The 13465-nt window shown below is 56.0% G+C and overlaps 2 protein-coding genes across 4 annotated transcripts in view; one reads left to right on the top strand and one right to left on the bottom strand.

Moving 5' to 3' along the window:
- Nucleotides 1-2377: 2377 nt before the first annotated feature.
- On the bottom strand, nt 2378-8022 carry Kiss1r (KISS1 receptor). Of its 3 annotated transcripts, none has more exons than XM_029482759.1 (6): nt 6063-8022; nt 5428-5552; nt 4162-4297; nt 3747-3979; nt 2920-3390; nt 2378-2724 (listed from the first exon to the last, which is right to left on the bottom strand). In XM_029482759.1, exons 1-5 carry the CDS (start codon nt 6304-6306, stop codon nt 2938-2940), a joined length of 1191 nt encoding a protein of 396 aa, XP_029338619.1. In that variant the 5' UTR covers nt 6307-8022; the 3' UTR covers nt 2378-2724; nt 2920-2937. The 3 variants fall into 3 exon arrangements, with proteins under 3 accessions (XP_029338619.1, XP_029338620.1, XP_021030709.1); XM_029482760.1 differs by having other exon boundaries at nt 2664-2724; nt 2893-3390; nt 4166-4297; XM_021175050.1 differs by having other exon boundaries at nt 2664-3390.
- A 50-nt stretch (nt 8023-8072) lies between these two features.
- Nucleotides 8073-13465, top strand: part of R3hdm4 (R3H domain containing 4) — a 7165-nt gene continuing 1772 nt past the window's right edge. The window contains exons 1-7 of the mRNA XM_021174294.1: nt 8073-8170; nt 11278-11432; nt 11859-11983; nt 12275-12395; nt 12563-12648; nt 12915-13000; nt 13078-13133. Coding sequence (XP_021029953.1) covers nt 8109-8170; nt 11278-11432; nt 11859-11983; nt 12275-12395; nt 12563-12648; nt 12915-13000; nt 13078-13133 — 691 coding nt within the window. The 5' untranslated portion in view covers nt 8073-8108. The remainder of the gene's footprint in view (nt 8171-11277; nt 11433-11858; nt 11984-12274; nt 12396-12562; nt 12649-12914; nt 13001-13077; nt 13134-13465) is intronic.

Below are 13465 nucleotides of genomic sequence, written 5' to 3'. Positions count from 1 at the left end.
GTTTGAGGCCAGCGTGGTCTACAGAGTGAGTTCCAGGACAGCCAGGGCTACACCTTGCCAAGAGACATCCTGCTTAGGAAGACAGACAAATACGGGGTCCCACTGTGTAGCCTTGGCAGGCCTAGAACTCAGAGACATCTGCCTACTGCAGCGTTTGTCTCTCATGCTGTGGTTCCTCTATAGAATTTTACTTCTGAGGCTTTTGGGATGGAGTCAGGGTTTTTCCTGTTCTTAGATATCAGATTTGCCATTTCCTGTAGGCCTCCTTTCTAACCCTAAGGGTGTATGAACCCCTTGAGAGTAGATTCATTTCAGGCTGGATTTGTAATTGGGCGGTGGCTTTCTGGAGGTGATTAAAAGGGGAGCTGGGGCCTGATTTTTAAAAATGCATTATTTTACTATAAGTGTAATTTGTAAATTAATATGGCATCTTTACTCCTTTACCTTTGCTAGTCCCCGATAGCCACACAGAGAAACCAAGATTTATTTCCAGCTGCACTTCAGTGGCTGGGCAGGACTGGTTTATACTAGCTCCTCCTCTAGGCTCTCCCTGCCCCAGCTCTACAGTGCCTGAACAGTAATGTATCCTAGCTCTCTCTGCTTCCGAGCTTTTCCCATGGTGTCTTCTCGGACCTCTCCTGTGGCGGCTCATCTCCTCATTCTTTCGGCAGATCTAAACCTCTCTCTCTCTCTCTCTCTCTCTCTCTAAGTCTCCTTTCTCCCCACCCGCACCCCTGGTGGCAGAAGTGCCCCACCCTATTCTCTTTTCTGCCCAGCCATTGGGTGATCAGCATTTATTGACAAGGCAGAGAATAAACGGTAAGAATTGTTTACACAAACTCCTTAAGGGAAGCTCTTAGTATAATCATTACAATGCCCTGTCTGGATTGAAACAAGATTTGAGGGCACAGAGATCAGCATTTAAATAACACATGGGTGAACTTTACACAGTGTACCAAAAACAAACCAAACCAAACAAACAAACAAAACATTTTACCTACACTGGTTGGAGGAGGAGGAGGAAGTCAGGGGGAAGGGGGAGGGCAGGAGCAGGGTTGAGACTCGTCCTGTCTGCTACTTCCTTCTGCTTCCTGGTCACCCTGGCTGAGCAGCTATGATCAGTTCATTCATCTTCCATGATTCTGAGCCCACCAATGCCCCCGTAGAGGCAATATAACCGTTTCTTCTTCAAACTGTGCCCCCCTCAGGAAATGACTCAGTCCATGAAGCGCTTGCCTTGAGGGGTGAGGGTTTCATTGTGGGAAGAGTTCAGTCCCCAGAGCCCCTGGAGAAACCCAGGCCTGGTGGTGTGCACCTTCAATCCAGCACTGGGAGACAGGAGGATTTCTGGTGCTCTAGGCCAGCCAGCCTAGAGGAATTCCTAGCTCCAGATGCAGAAAGAGCCCCTTCTTCCACAGCGAGATGGAGCCTAGAGGAATTCCTAGCTCCAGATGCAGAAAGAGCCCCTTCTTCCACAGCGAGATGGAGCTAGGCATGGTGCGCTCCCGCTGCCTTCAACCTCAGCGTTCAGAAGCAGAAAGATCACTGTGAGGTCTGGGCTAGCCTGCTCTACATGGTCACCTCCCTGGTACTCAGAACTACACCTACTGGGACCCTGTCTTAAAACTAATACCCATAAGGTGGGGCTGAGGGATGGCTCAGGGGTTAAGAGAACTGGATCCTCTGCCACAGAGCCTTAGTTCCATTCCCAGTACCTACACGGACTCTCACAACCACATTAACTCCAGTCCCAGGGGATCTCTCTTCTGGCCTTTGTGAGCCACCTGATGTGGGTGCTGGGAATTGAACTCAAGTCCTCCGGAAGAACAGGATTAACACTTAACTGTTGACAAACTCGCTCTCTTTTTGAATTAAGAAAACTTAATATGAGCTGGGTGTGGCAGCACACCCCTTTAATCCTAGCACACCAGAGGCAGAGGCAGGTGGATCTCCAAAGTTGAGGCCAAGGCCAGCCTGGCCTGCAAAGTAAATTCTAGGACAGCCGGGGCAACACAGAGAAACCCTGTCTTGAAAAAACAAAACAACAACAAAAATGTATGTGTATGGGTATCTTGTCTACATGTGTGACCGTACACTGTATGCATGGAGCATCAGATGCCCTAGAACTACACTTACAGATGGTTGGTGGATGCTGAGACCTGCACTTGGGTCCTCTGGAAGAGCAGGCAGTGTTCTTAGCCACTCAGCTGTCTCTTCAGACAAGTTGCTGTTTTGGGAGACAGGGTCTCTCTCTGTAGCACTGGCTGTCCTGAAACTCATTCTGTAGGCCTTAAACTAACAGAGATCCTCCTGCCTCTGCCTCTCAAAAGCTGGGATTAAAGGCGTGGCCATCTCAAAGAGTTTTGCTTGTTTGCTTTTGATACCAGATCAGCAGCCAGCCAGGCTGGCCTAGAACACTCTATGTAGCCAAGGATGACCTTGGACTCCAGTCTTGTGGTGACATTTGTGACCTGCTCCATGTTGGGACCTTGTCTCAAAATAGAAAAAGCAAAGCTAGACTTGGTGGTTTAGGTTCCAAAGTCATGGCAGTCGGATCAGAGACAGCTACGGTACATAGAGTTGGAGACAGACCAGCCTAGGTTACATGAAACCCTGTTTCAGAAACACGTAAGTGGTAAAGGAGGAAAAAGAGAGACTGCACATTTAGTTTAGTAGTTCATCGCTTGCCCCATAAACACAAAATCCTGGTTCGGTTCTCAGCACCTGAAAAGAAAAAATAAATAAAAAAGATGCAGAAAATGAGGACATTAATCCTCAAAGATTACAGAGAATTATCACAACATCCACAGCAAAAACCAGGGCGTACCGGTGCCAAATGGAAGAAAAGAAGGCCATTTACACAGATTAACTAAACTATTAACAACCTCCCACCAGCGCAATCAGCCTGAGATGGATTACCTCACAGGCAGGACCAGCTCAGAGTGAAGCAGTATGTTCAGTCTGAGCGCAGGGCGAGCGCACCACAGGGTTCCCAGGCTCCGGGCTCCTGATCCGCACAGGGTGCGCAGCACGGCTGTGTGGCACAGTGTGGGTTGCAGCTCGGTCCGAGTGAGCTGACGCGTGGGGCCGGCGCTGGCGTTGCGGGCAGCAGGGGCACACGCGGCAGAAGGCCTGTCTGAAGTGTGAACCCAGGAAGGCATAGAGCAGCGGATTGAGCGCCGAGTTGCTGTAGGACATGCAGTGAGCCCAAATCTTGACCGCGTAGGCGGCATAGCTTCGAGGGTGCCAGGCCCCCGAGGGGCCCAGGGCTTGAAGCACCAGGAACAGCTGGATCGGGCCCCAGCAGGCGGCGAAGAGCAGGACGACAGCGGCCACCAGCCGGGAGACCTTGGTGCGCACTGCTCCAGCGCGCTGTGCTAGCAGCTGCCCCTGGGGACCCAGGAGTGTTAGCGAGAAGGAACAGATCACCCTCCAAAATCCCTCCTGCCTACCTCCACACAAGCACAATAGCCCAGGCTCCTATCTTCTATCCTTATCCCCAACTGCCATTCCATCCGCACCCCTGGGTTTCCCCCACATGAACACACAGTACAGATTCCCATACCCCCCACCCTGGCTCTTCGCCATTCTCACGCGCATGCGCACGAACGTGTGTGTGTGTGTGTGTGTGTGTGTGTGTGTGTGTGTGTGTGTGTGTGTGTGTGTGTGTGTGTGTGTGTGTGTGTGTAATTCCGACTCCCTCCGCCACCCGAGATGACCCTCGATCCCGGCTGGAGTCCCCGCACCTGCAGGGCGCCGTCAGTGGGTGCGGGGCGTACAGCCGCACGGCCCAGGTGGCGCAGCATGGCGCCGTAGCAGGCGCAGGTGGCGAGCAGCGGCAGCAGGTATAGAGCCAGCAGGTTGTAGAGCGCGAAGGCGCGCTCCAGGGCGCGGCTAGGAAACGCCTCGCTGCAGTAGGTACGAGGCCCTGGCGACAGGCGGTGCAGGGCCAGCACCGGGGCGGACACAGCTGCCGACCCTGCGCCACCCACCCAGGGTGAGTTCCTCGGGGAGTGGGGAACAGGTCTCACCCAGGAGCCAACCCCCCCAATCAATGCCGCACTTCCTCCGCGTCTGCACCCCCTCCACGCAGACATCCTCCGAGGCTGAGTACGTGCCCTTGTCCTCCCCTACCTTTATTCCGACCCCAACCACACTCACCCACCCAGATGCTGAGGCTGACAGCCAGGGCCAGGCGCGGAGTCCGGCGGTGAAGTGCACGCAGCGGGAACACAGTCACATACCAGCGGTCCACGCTCATGGCCGTCAGAGTGGCACATGTGGCTTGCACCGAGACCTGGAAAAGCTAAAGACTAAGTGTGGGCCCTGCCAGTCATACTACACATCTAACTACTCAGGTGTGCACGAACATGTCCTGCGAGGTGTAACCAGTGCCCCAGGTTGAGGGGACACCCGAGTGGGACCTGAAGACCAGGAGAGCGAGGACGTGGGAAGTGGGATAAACACGGAGGTTTGTTAGGTACTCCGAAGCTGAAGCAGGACATGGTAAGCCTTCCTGGTGTGAAGACACTGTAGAGACCATTGGTCCCAGCCCTGCTTAGGGTCGCGGCTATACACATGACCTGACCACGCCCACACCAGACCATGCCCACCAGACTGTCTCTGCCTTTGCAAAGCCCTGGTTTCGATTCTCCCTTAAGCCCTACCCCACACATCCCAGAACATGCCCACTGTGCCTCCCCCCCTCCCCGATTCTCCGGCGTCCTGATCCCAGCCTTTGTCACAGACAGCACATGGTGAATTTGTATTCTGGTTGTGTCCACCCCTAACTACACCCTGTAACAGGCCCTAGCCCCTCCCTGCCCACACCAGGCTCTGACCCCTGCCCTGCAAGACGGGCTTGGGGTTAGAGCACCAGCTGCTCTTTCAGAGGACCTGGGTTCGGCTCCTCGCATCCACATGGCAGCTCACCACCATCCTGTAACTCCAGTTGGGGGGTGGGGCACGAGCCCTTCTGGCCTCCACAGGCACGGCACACACATAGTGCAGATATACACTCAGGCAAACATTCATACACAAGAAATTTTAAAAATCTTAAAAGAAACTGGTTCTGCTGGCAGAGACCAGCAGATCTTTGTGAGTCCCAGGCTGGCCTGGTCTTCTATGGTGTCTGTTTCAGAAATCTAAAGTGAGTAAGAGCCCAGGCCTCATTTCAGGTCCTGAACACCCCCCTCACACACACACACACACACACACACACAGACCCTGACCACAACAGGTCCCCACCCTTCCTAACACTGCCGCTGACCAGAACACACCTTCATAGCCACGCCCACCCAGGCCTGGTCCTGCCCATACCCTCTCCCAGAGCATACACAGCTCAGCTCACCCCCTCCCACCCCGCCCACGCTCCCTGCTCCCCAGCCTTCATGGCTCCACAGCTCGCCCGTGGCCCAGCCCGCGTACCTGCTGGATGTAGTTGACGAATTTGCACATGAAGTCTCCCAGAACCCAGGCGGGCAGCGGGTAGAGGAGCGCGGTGAAGGGCACGCAGCACAGTAGGAAAGTGACGTCTGTAGCAGCCAGGTTGGCTACAGATGGGGAACACGCGGATGCTGGAAGATGGGGCACCCAGACTCGGGCCCCTGACCTGTGCATCCGGGTCCGAGTGACCCCTACCACACCCCACATCCTCCACCAGAGAAACGTAGGCGCCCCCACCCTCCTTGCACTCATTCCCAGCAGCCTCGTGTCCCTCTGTGCCTCAATTTCCTCATCTTTAAATCGGAGACAGCCGGATAGTCCCAAGCTACCGGTATCAGTTAGGACGTATCACACACCCCAGAGGCTATCATGTCCATAGGAAAGACATCTTGCTGAAATGGCTGGCCCCGTCTCCTTGCTCAGTTGCCAACCACCCCTTTAGTACCCTGCCATATGAGGGACTGCCACCTTGAAGTTCGTAACTGCGGCCTTCAAAGGACAGGGAAAGGCAGAGCGCACAGCAGGGGAACACTGGAATCTGAGGAGCCTCGCTGCGTTCCTGACTGGGACCCCGGACCCTGCGCACACCCGGGAAACCCAGGAAGGCGCGCGCTCACCGATGTAGAAGTTGGTGACTGTCTGCATGTGCTTGTGGCGGCAGATAACGTAGATGACCAGTGAGTTCCCAACCAGCCCAAGCAACATGAGTGCAGCGAAAAACAGGGGAACCAGCCAGGCATCCAGGGGCCTTGGCGAAGAGCTTGGGTCATCCGAGGCATTGGCACCGCAGCCCGGGCATCCCGAAGCGTTGGACGGAGCCCACCAGGTCACGTTGGGAGCCAACGTCGTCTCGGTGGCCATTCCCCCCCCCCCGTTGCCCTCTTCCTCCAGGCAGCCTTCACGGATTGTGTCCTGGGACTGTGGGGACCAGAGGGAGGACCCCGCTCCTCCTCGGGGCCAGGGCCGCTCTCCGGGGATACCTGCGTCCTGGTCTCTGTTGCCGGCGGCAGGGGCTGGAAAGAGGCTCCTCTGCTAGTGTCGCAGCGGCCACTCTTATACCCCCGCCCCCTCCCTTGTCCCCGCCTTCGCGTCTCTCTGCATAGTAGCCGCTTCAGAGCATTGCGTTCCCTCTTCCCAGAGCTATGCCCGGATGACAGAAGGAGGGGATGGGCTAAAGCAGGGAGGGCTCTGGGCACCAAGCAGGGGAGGGTTGTGGCCCTCTATGGGGGTTAGCTTCAACCATGGGCTGCAGGCAGATTGGCCCAGGCCCGCCTTCTGAAGAAGCCCTGGCAGAGTTTGCCTCTCCAGGACACTGGGAGCCATGAAGCATCAGGACAGGACAGCACCTTCAGATACATTTGGCTGACTCTGACTGATAGTTACAAGGTTCTATCCAGCGGCGAGTTCCTGTCGGGAGAGTGGGCACTTTGGAAACTATCAGCAGGAACTACAAGGAACTGACCTCAGCCACACCCTCGCATCCCTGCTAAATGTATCTTAGAGTCTCCCTCGCGCCCCAAGAGGTTAGCCTTGCCAAGCCACCACAATACTATGCAGTAGAGAAAAAGAGGTGAGACTCAGAGGGAGTGTATTGATGTCGTCCACAGGCTCACCGGAGAAGGCCGGCTGGAAGCTGGGGAGAGAGATGAGTTACTCAGAAGCAACCCTGGCTGAGGGGCCAGGAGGCTGACAGCCTGGGGACTCTGAGGGTGTCAGCGACTGTATCCTGGGGCTGGGGGGAGGAGGGAGCAAAATGCAGACTGAGGGCTCTGCAATGAACCCCTTCCCTCTCTTTCAGCCACAGAACAACTCTGGTGTGATGCCAGGAGTCCAAGTCCCCAGGTCCCCTTCCCCTGAGTCCCCTCTGCACCAGACTCATGAGCTCGGCCATCACTTCACCTGTCTATACAAACCCTCAGAGTGGATGCTTTCTTTTGGGTCTTTTGTTTTAATTAATTAATTAGTTGATTAATTAATCAATCAAGTGTAATAGTTTTTCTAAAAGCACGTGGCTTTCCCTGAGCCCAGGCTGGCCTTGAACTTGCTGTTGGTTGGTTAATAACGACTTGAAAGCCGATCCTCCTGCTTCCGTCTAACCTGTGCTAGGCCAGGAGTGCACCACACCTGCCCCTCCACCCCAATTAGGTTTTGTGGCTGAGGCTGGGCTGGAACTCCACGGATCCTACTGCCTCAGCCTCTCGCTCAGCTGTGCACCACGGCGGCCAGCTTCCCCTTCGCTTGTTTTCACCAGGCTAGCTCTCACAGACCGTGGTCTGGAGGTGTTGGGTCTGCGGGCGGGTCCTCCTTTTCAGCCTCAGTCCCCTGCACTGTTCTGTCACCCCGGGACTGTTCGCGGGGCTCGCACACCCCTCCCGCATCTGCGCCCCAAGGAGCCTTTCGCATCTCCGCAGTCGCCCCGGGGCCGGTGTGCCCCACCGTCTCCTCCCGGGTGGCTCAGACTTTGTCCTCAGCCCCTCTGGTCCCCAGCACGTCCTGGTGGGTGACACCGCCCCATGTCTACGGAGAGGGAAACCGAGACTGAGCTTCTAGCCCGGCAACCGCGGCTGTTCCTGGACTGTCCCCGCCCCGGGCCGCTGCAGACTCCGCCCCGCGCGTCACTTCCTCCGCGGCCTCAGGCCCCGCTGCAACAGCGGCTGCAGGCCATGGTGGCTCTGGACAACTCAGAAGGCGGCCCGGAGGCTACTCCGAGCGGGGAGACCAGGCTGTGAGCAGGGCCGCCGGGCTGGACCTCTTTCCGGGACCCCTTCCTCCTCCCCGGGCTGTTGGGGGTCTCCTCCTCCTCCTCCTATTCCTCCTCCCCAGGCTGTTGGGTCTCCTCCTCCTCCTCCCCACGCTGGGGTCGCCTCCTCCCCAGGCTGTTGGGGTCTCCTCCTCCTCGTTGTCAGGGCTAGGGTCTTTTCCTCCTCCTCCTCCTCCTCCTCCTCCCGCTAGGGTCTCCTCCCCAGGCTGGGGTCTCCTCCACCTCCTCTTTCTCCCAGCTGGGGTCTCTTTCTCCCCCACTTTCCTCTCCTCCTATTTCTCTCCTCTGCTCCCTCCTCCATGTTCTCCTCCCCAACCTTCCCCATGGATGCTCTGTCGCTTCTCCGCCCACACCCCTTTCTCTGGCTGCTCACCCGCAGATGCAGGGGCCTCCTGCTCTGGGCTTCTGTGGAGAGGGCTCTCTGACCTGGCCGCAGGCAGTTAGCCTGTTCATTCCCCTTTTACCCCGCTGGACGGGAGAGCAGCTGCCAGGGGTACTGCCACTCTCTGATCCCCGCTGATCACTGTCCTGGCAATGGTGACTCTGTGTCTCTGGGGGGTCAGTTCCCAGAGTGGTGGGATGTGGTGTAGCCCGAAGCTGTGATGTGCCGCTGGTTGTATGTGGCTACTCAGGAATTCAGGTCCTGTGACCTGTGGCCCTGACAGTTACCTTTGTGGGTCAAGCGCTGCCTTGGCCCCTGGCCAGCTTGCTAAGTTTCTTTGTGCCTTGGTTTCCCCCATCTGGATGTGGACAGTTGGCTCTTTGTCAGACTCGGGGTGGGGTGGCAAAGCCCTTCCTTCCATGGTGTCCAGTAATCTAGGGTTCTGTTTGGTTCTACCTTTGTTTGTTGTACTTTATCTATTTATTTTTAATATTTTATTTTATGTTTATGAGCATTTTGTCTGTACATATGTAGGTGTGTGTATGTAGGCTTGTATGTATGTATGTGCACCACATGTGTGCCTGGTACCTGCTGAGGTCAGATGGATCCTGGAGTTACAGATGGTTCTGATCCACCATGTTCGTGCTGGGGACGATCCCGGTCCTTCTGCAAGAGCGGCCATTGCTGTAACTACTGAACCTTTCTCCCTAGCCTGTGTTTGTTTTATTTATTTGACTCAGAGTCTCAGGTAGCCTAGGCTGGCCTCCGTCTCTGTATATCTGAGGATGACCATGAGCTGATCCTCCTGCCTCAGCCTCCTGGGACCATGCCTAGCTGCCTAGAGTGTCCTTGTTGTGTCCCTAGTATAACTAAGTTTACGTTTTGGTGACTTACTTCCCACAGGGCCTCACCCAGGTGTCCACCTACCTGCTGGGTGTCCAGGGCCTGAGTCACCTCTGCCCTGCTTCCTGTTGGGGAAGTGGGTTCTCTGCCTTTCCGGGAGTGTTTGCCAAAGAAGGGTGTGTTTGTAGCTAAGGTGTGTCTCGGTGGGCCTATTACTCAACCAGCTGGGGGAGTTCCCCAGCCCCACGTCTGCTTTTTGTCACCCCGCCCCCCAGGTGCTGGTCATACTCTGATGTGTCGGACACCTCCTCTGGGTCCTCCACTTCACTTTCTGTAAAGTGGCCCGGCTATGGGGGAAGCAGGATTCATTCAACAAACTCCAGAAGTTTAGGTTATTCATTCAGCAAACCTCTTGGTCCCTTGCTGGAGCTGCTAGCTGGGCACGGGAAGTTCGGTGAGGAGGAGGAGAAGGGTAAACAGCTCAGGCCAGCTGGCTCCTGTTGGTGCAAGTACTGATTGGATGGGCAGTGCCAGCTTCTGGGAGGTGACATTCACACGGAAACCCGAATCAGGCAGAACTGGGAGAGGCGTTTGTGTGGAGGTCTCTGACAAGTTTTAATTCAGGGAGCAATTCCGTTTCCGGGGGCTCTTGGGGGCCCCCAAGGAGGTGGAGACACCCCAAAGCCTTTAGGAGTGAGCACAGATCGGGTGGTGCAGCACCAGGCCAAAGGGTTATCAAGGGCTCGCCTATGGGTACTCGGGAGCCGTGCGGGCACTGACACAGGCGCCTCACCAGCTTGGTGGGCTTTGGTGTGAGCGGGCTCATATGTCCAAGCTGGGACCCAGGTGCACTTCTGTCCAGAAGACTGCTCCAAGCCCCCTTTCCCTGCTATGTCTGTCTGTCCTTCCTGTAGGGGCAGCTGTGGTTTGTTATCAGGCTGTGCCAGCTGCAGGGATGGAGCTGGGACAGAAGTGGCCCAGCCTCAGACCTCAGAGTTGATAGAACCGTGAGTGTGGGCCTAGGACCCAGTAGAAAGTTTACAGCTGGGCTAACCTCAGGCCGCACCCTGCTCAGAGATGGTGTAGAGGTGAGGGACAGACCCCTTCTTGGGAGGGAGCCAGGCAGGCCTCAGTGCAGCCACTTGGTGGCTGAGGGGATAAAGGGACATACCCTGCCAGAGCTGAAGCTCCAGGCCCTGACCCCGCTTGAAGGGAGACAGACATGGTGCTGCTGGGGACCCGGGTGCCAGCGTTTCCAAGCCTGCTGCTCTCCCCCTCGCAGGCACGGGGCTTCTCCCCCCCACACACACACACACACTCTACTCTCTCCCTGCAGCTCTTGCCAAGCACTGGCCTGAGCTCCTGGGCTCCAGCTAATCTCTTGGCAGGATTAACAGCATTTTCAGGAGGTGGACATTTAGCTCTGAGGGTCGCCAAGGAGTTCCTGGGGCAATTAGCTGCCCTCCCCCAACCCACGTTAGCTGCTTGTGGTGCCAGGCAGGTGCACTGGGCTGTCATCCTGAGACCCAATGGTTCTTCAGGTTTAACATGTGCGTGGGGCAGAGGGTCTGCTTCCCGGGTTTGGCGTCCAACCCCTGGAGTGCATAGAGATCGGACCTTGGTATTTTAGGGCTTAAATCTGGAAGATTGGGGGGTGACCAGAGAAGTTACCATTCTTCTGTGTGACTGGTCCCCGTGTCTTCCTTTCTCCGAACCTCAGTTTTACCCTTCTTGCATCAAAACTTGTGTCCTGGGGTGGGACTGGGTGGGGGGGAATGAAGCCCCTTGTCGCCAGGGAAACCAAGCAGACCCCTCACCTCTGATGGCCTCCTCACCTGGTACACAGGTCCCTCCCTGGCTGTCTCCCCTCACTCAGCGGCTCACAGGTGAAGAGGGTCTCAGCGTCCAGACGCAAGCAACATTTTATCAACCAGGCTGTGAGGAATTCGGACCTGGTGCCCAGAGCTAAGGGACGGAAGAGTCTGCAGCGTTTGGAGAACAGTAAGCAGGGAGTGGGGTATGTTTCCCTTGCTGTGAAACACCCCGCACTAGCCAGGCGTTAGAATAAGGGCTTCAGGGGCTGGTGAGATGGCTCAGTGGGTAAGAGCACCCGACTGCTCTTCCGAAGGTCCAGAGTTCAAATCCCAGCAACCACATGGTGGCTCACAACCATCCACAACGAGATCTGGCGCCCTCTTCTGGAGTGTCTGAAGACAGCTACAGTGTACTTACATATAATAAATAAATAAATCTTTAAAAAAAAAAAAAAAGAATAAGGGCTTCAGAGGGTGCATAGGAGTTCAGCAACACAGGGAGAGATAGATGGGGTTCTAGAGACTGGGTGGGTGAAAAAAAAAAAAAAGAAAAGAAAAAAAAATTGGGGACAGTAGGAACCCAGGGCTGCATCAACCCGCTGTTTCCTTCCAGCCCAGTACCTGCTAACACTGCTGGAGACCGCTGGGGGCCCTCCAGGGGTGGAAGATGGGGACCTGACTCCTTCTGCTGCACCTGGCATCTTCGCAGAGGCCTGCAGCAATGCCACCTATATGGAGGTGAGACCCTAAGGCCCTCTGCAGCCCCTGAGAGGTGTCCCACCCCTCCCCTATATGCTGCCAGATCCTGGGCTCATCTGCTCTTCTTGTTAAAGGACCCATTTGGAGACTACTTTATACACATGATAGCATGTCACTGGGGCTTCCACGGCGTGGGAGTGGGTCGTGCTTGCTGAGCTCCTATGCACCCTTTGAAACCCCAGCTTCAGCATCCAGCTCGTGCTGCACACACGTGAGCGAGTGGTTTACAGATGGGCTCCTGTGTGCCAGGCCTGCATCCCTGTCTTCCAGGTCTGGAATGATTTTATGAACCGCTCAGGAGAGGAGCAAGAGCGAGTGCTCCGTTACTTGGAGGATGAGGGCCAGGGCAAGCGGAGACGTGGGCCTGGCCGTGGGGAGGACCGTCGGAGAGGTGGGGCTTGGCTGGAGGGTGGGGCCAAAATACAGAGGGGTGGAGCCTTGTGGCAGTGAAATTTTTTGGTCACCTTGGGCTCAGGATGGGGTTCCCTGGTGGGTGTGGCTAGGCTGTGGGTGGGACCTGAGCTCGCCCTGACCCTCTTCCACATGCTGTCTTCACAGAGGACCCTGTCTTCACACCCCACGAGTGCTTCAGGCGCATCAGCCGTCGCCTGCGGTCTGTGCTCAAGCGCAGCCGCATCCCAATGGTGAGTGCCCCATCTTCCTCTCAACCTGGCCTTTCCATGTCTCCATTCTATCTTGGTGAAGAGGTAATGGGAGTCCCTGAGGGAGGGAGGGAAGGAAGAAGGGAGGGGCAGGTGGTGCAGTGGTTAGGAAGAGGAGGATTGGGCAGTGGAAATGAATGTTGCAGAGTGCCTAGGAATTTGACAGACAGGGCTGGACAGGTGGTGGTCAGGTTCCTGAGACAGCTAGGGCATTTGATGTGACCCTTTAGCTCTTCCAATCCCTTCAGGAAACCCTGGAGAGTTGGGAGGAACGGCTGCTGGCGTTCTTCTCGGTGTCCCCCCAAGCCGTGTACACTGCTATGCTGGACAACAGGTACAGGGGCTGAGGAGGGGATGGCATGGCCACCGGCCCCCACTCTGGCTCAGTCTCTCTTGGCCCTTCCTCCCCAGCTATGAGAGGCTCCTGCTTCATGCTGTGTGCCAGTACATGGATCTCATCTCAGCCAGTGAGTACCTACTCCCCACCGCCCCTTCACCCCATTCTTCCCAATGAAGCAGACGCCGTGTCACCTACTGGGAGACTGGGGGTGTGGTGTGATGGGCTGATAGCAGAGTAGCTACCATAAAGTCCTGGTATTTAGTTAACTCTGGGTTTCCAGGGGGCAGACTCCCTCCATCCACAGCTCCAGGGAAGGGGACCTAGGTGAGGTTGTTAAAGTCTGAAGTTGAGGGTCTGCCGCAGACCTGGACAGAAAAAGGAGACAGGTTCCCAGGACCCAGGCCTTTGCCCTCTGGTTTCCTAGTTACAGTTTCGCCCACTTCTTTTTTTTTTTTTTTT

The sequence above is a fragment of the Mus caroli genome, chromosome 10, assembly GCF_900094665.2.
Source record: "Mus caroli chromosome 10, CAROLI_EIJ_v1.1, whole genome shotgun sequence".
In the NCBI taxonomy this organism is placed as follows: Eukaryota; Metazoa; Chordata; class Mammalia; order Rodentia; family Muridae; genus Mus; species Mus caroli.
The sequence above is the reverse complement of the archived record's forward strand: the minus strand, read 5'-3'. Positions and strand labels throughout refer to the sequence as shown.

Bases quoted from the DNA above. Each gene is read 5' to 3' on its own strand.
- Kiss1r (XM_029482759.1), bottom strand. From the start codon at position 6,306: ATGGCCACCGAGACGACGTTGGCTCCCAACGTGACCTGGTGGGCTCCG. The intron at 5,553-6,062 runs GTGAGCGCGCGC...CCCCATCTGTAG, and splicing joins AGTCACCAACTTCTACATCG to CCAACCTGGCTGCTACAGAC. The intron at 4,298-5,427 runs GTACGCGGGCTG...TAGCTTTTCCAG, and splicing joins TCGTCAACTACATCCAGCAG to GTCTCGGTGCAAGCCACATG.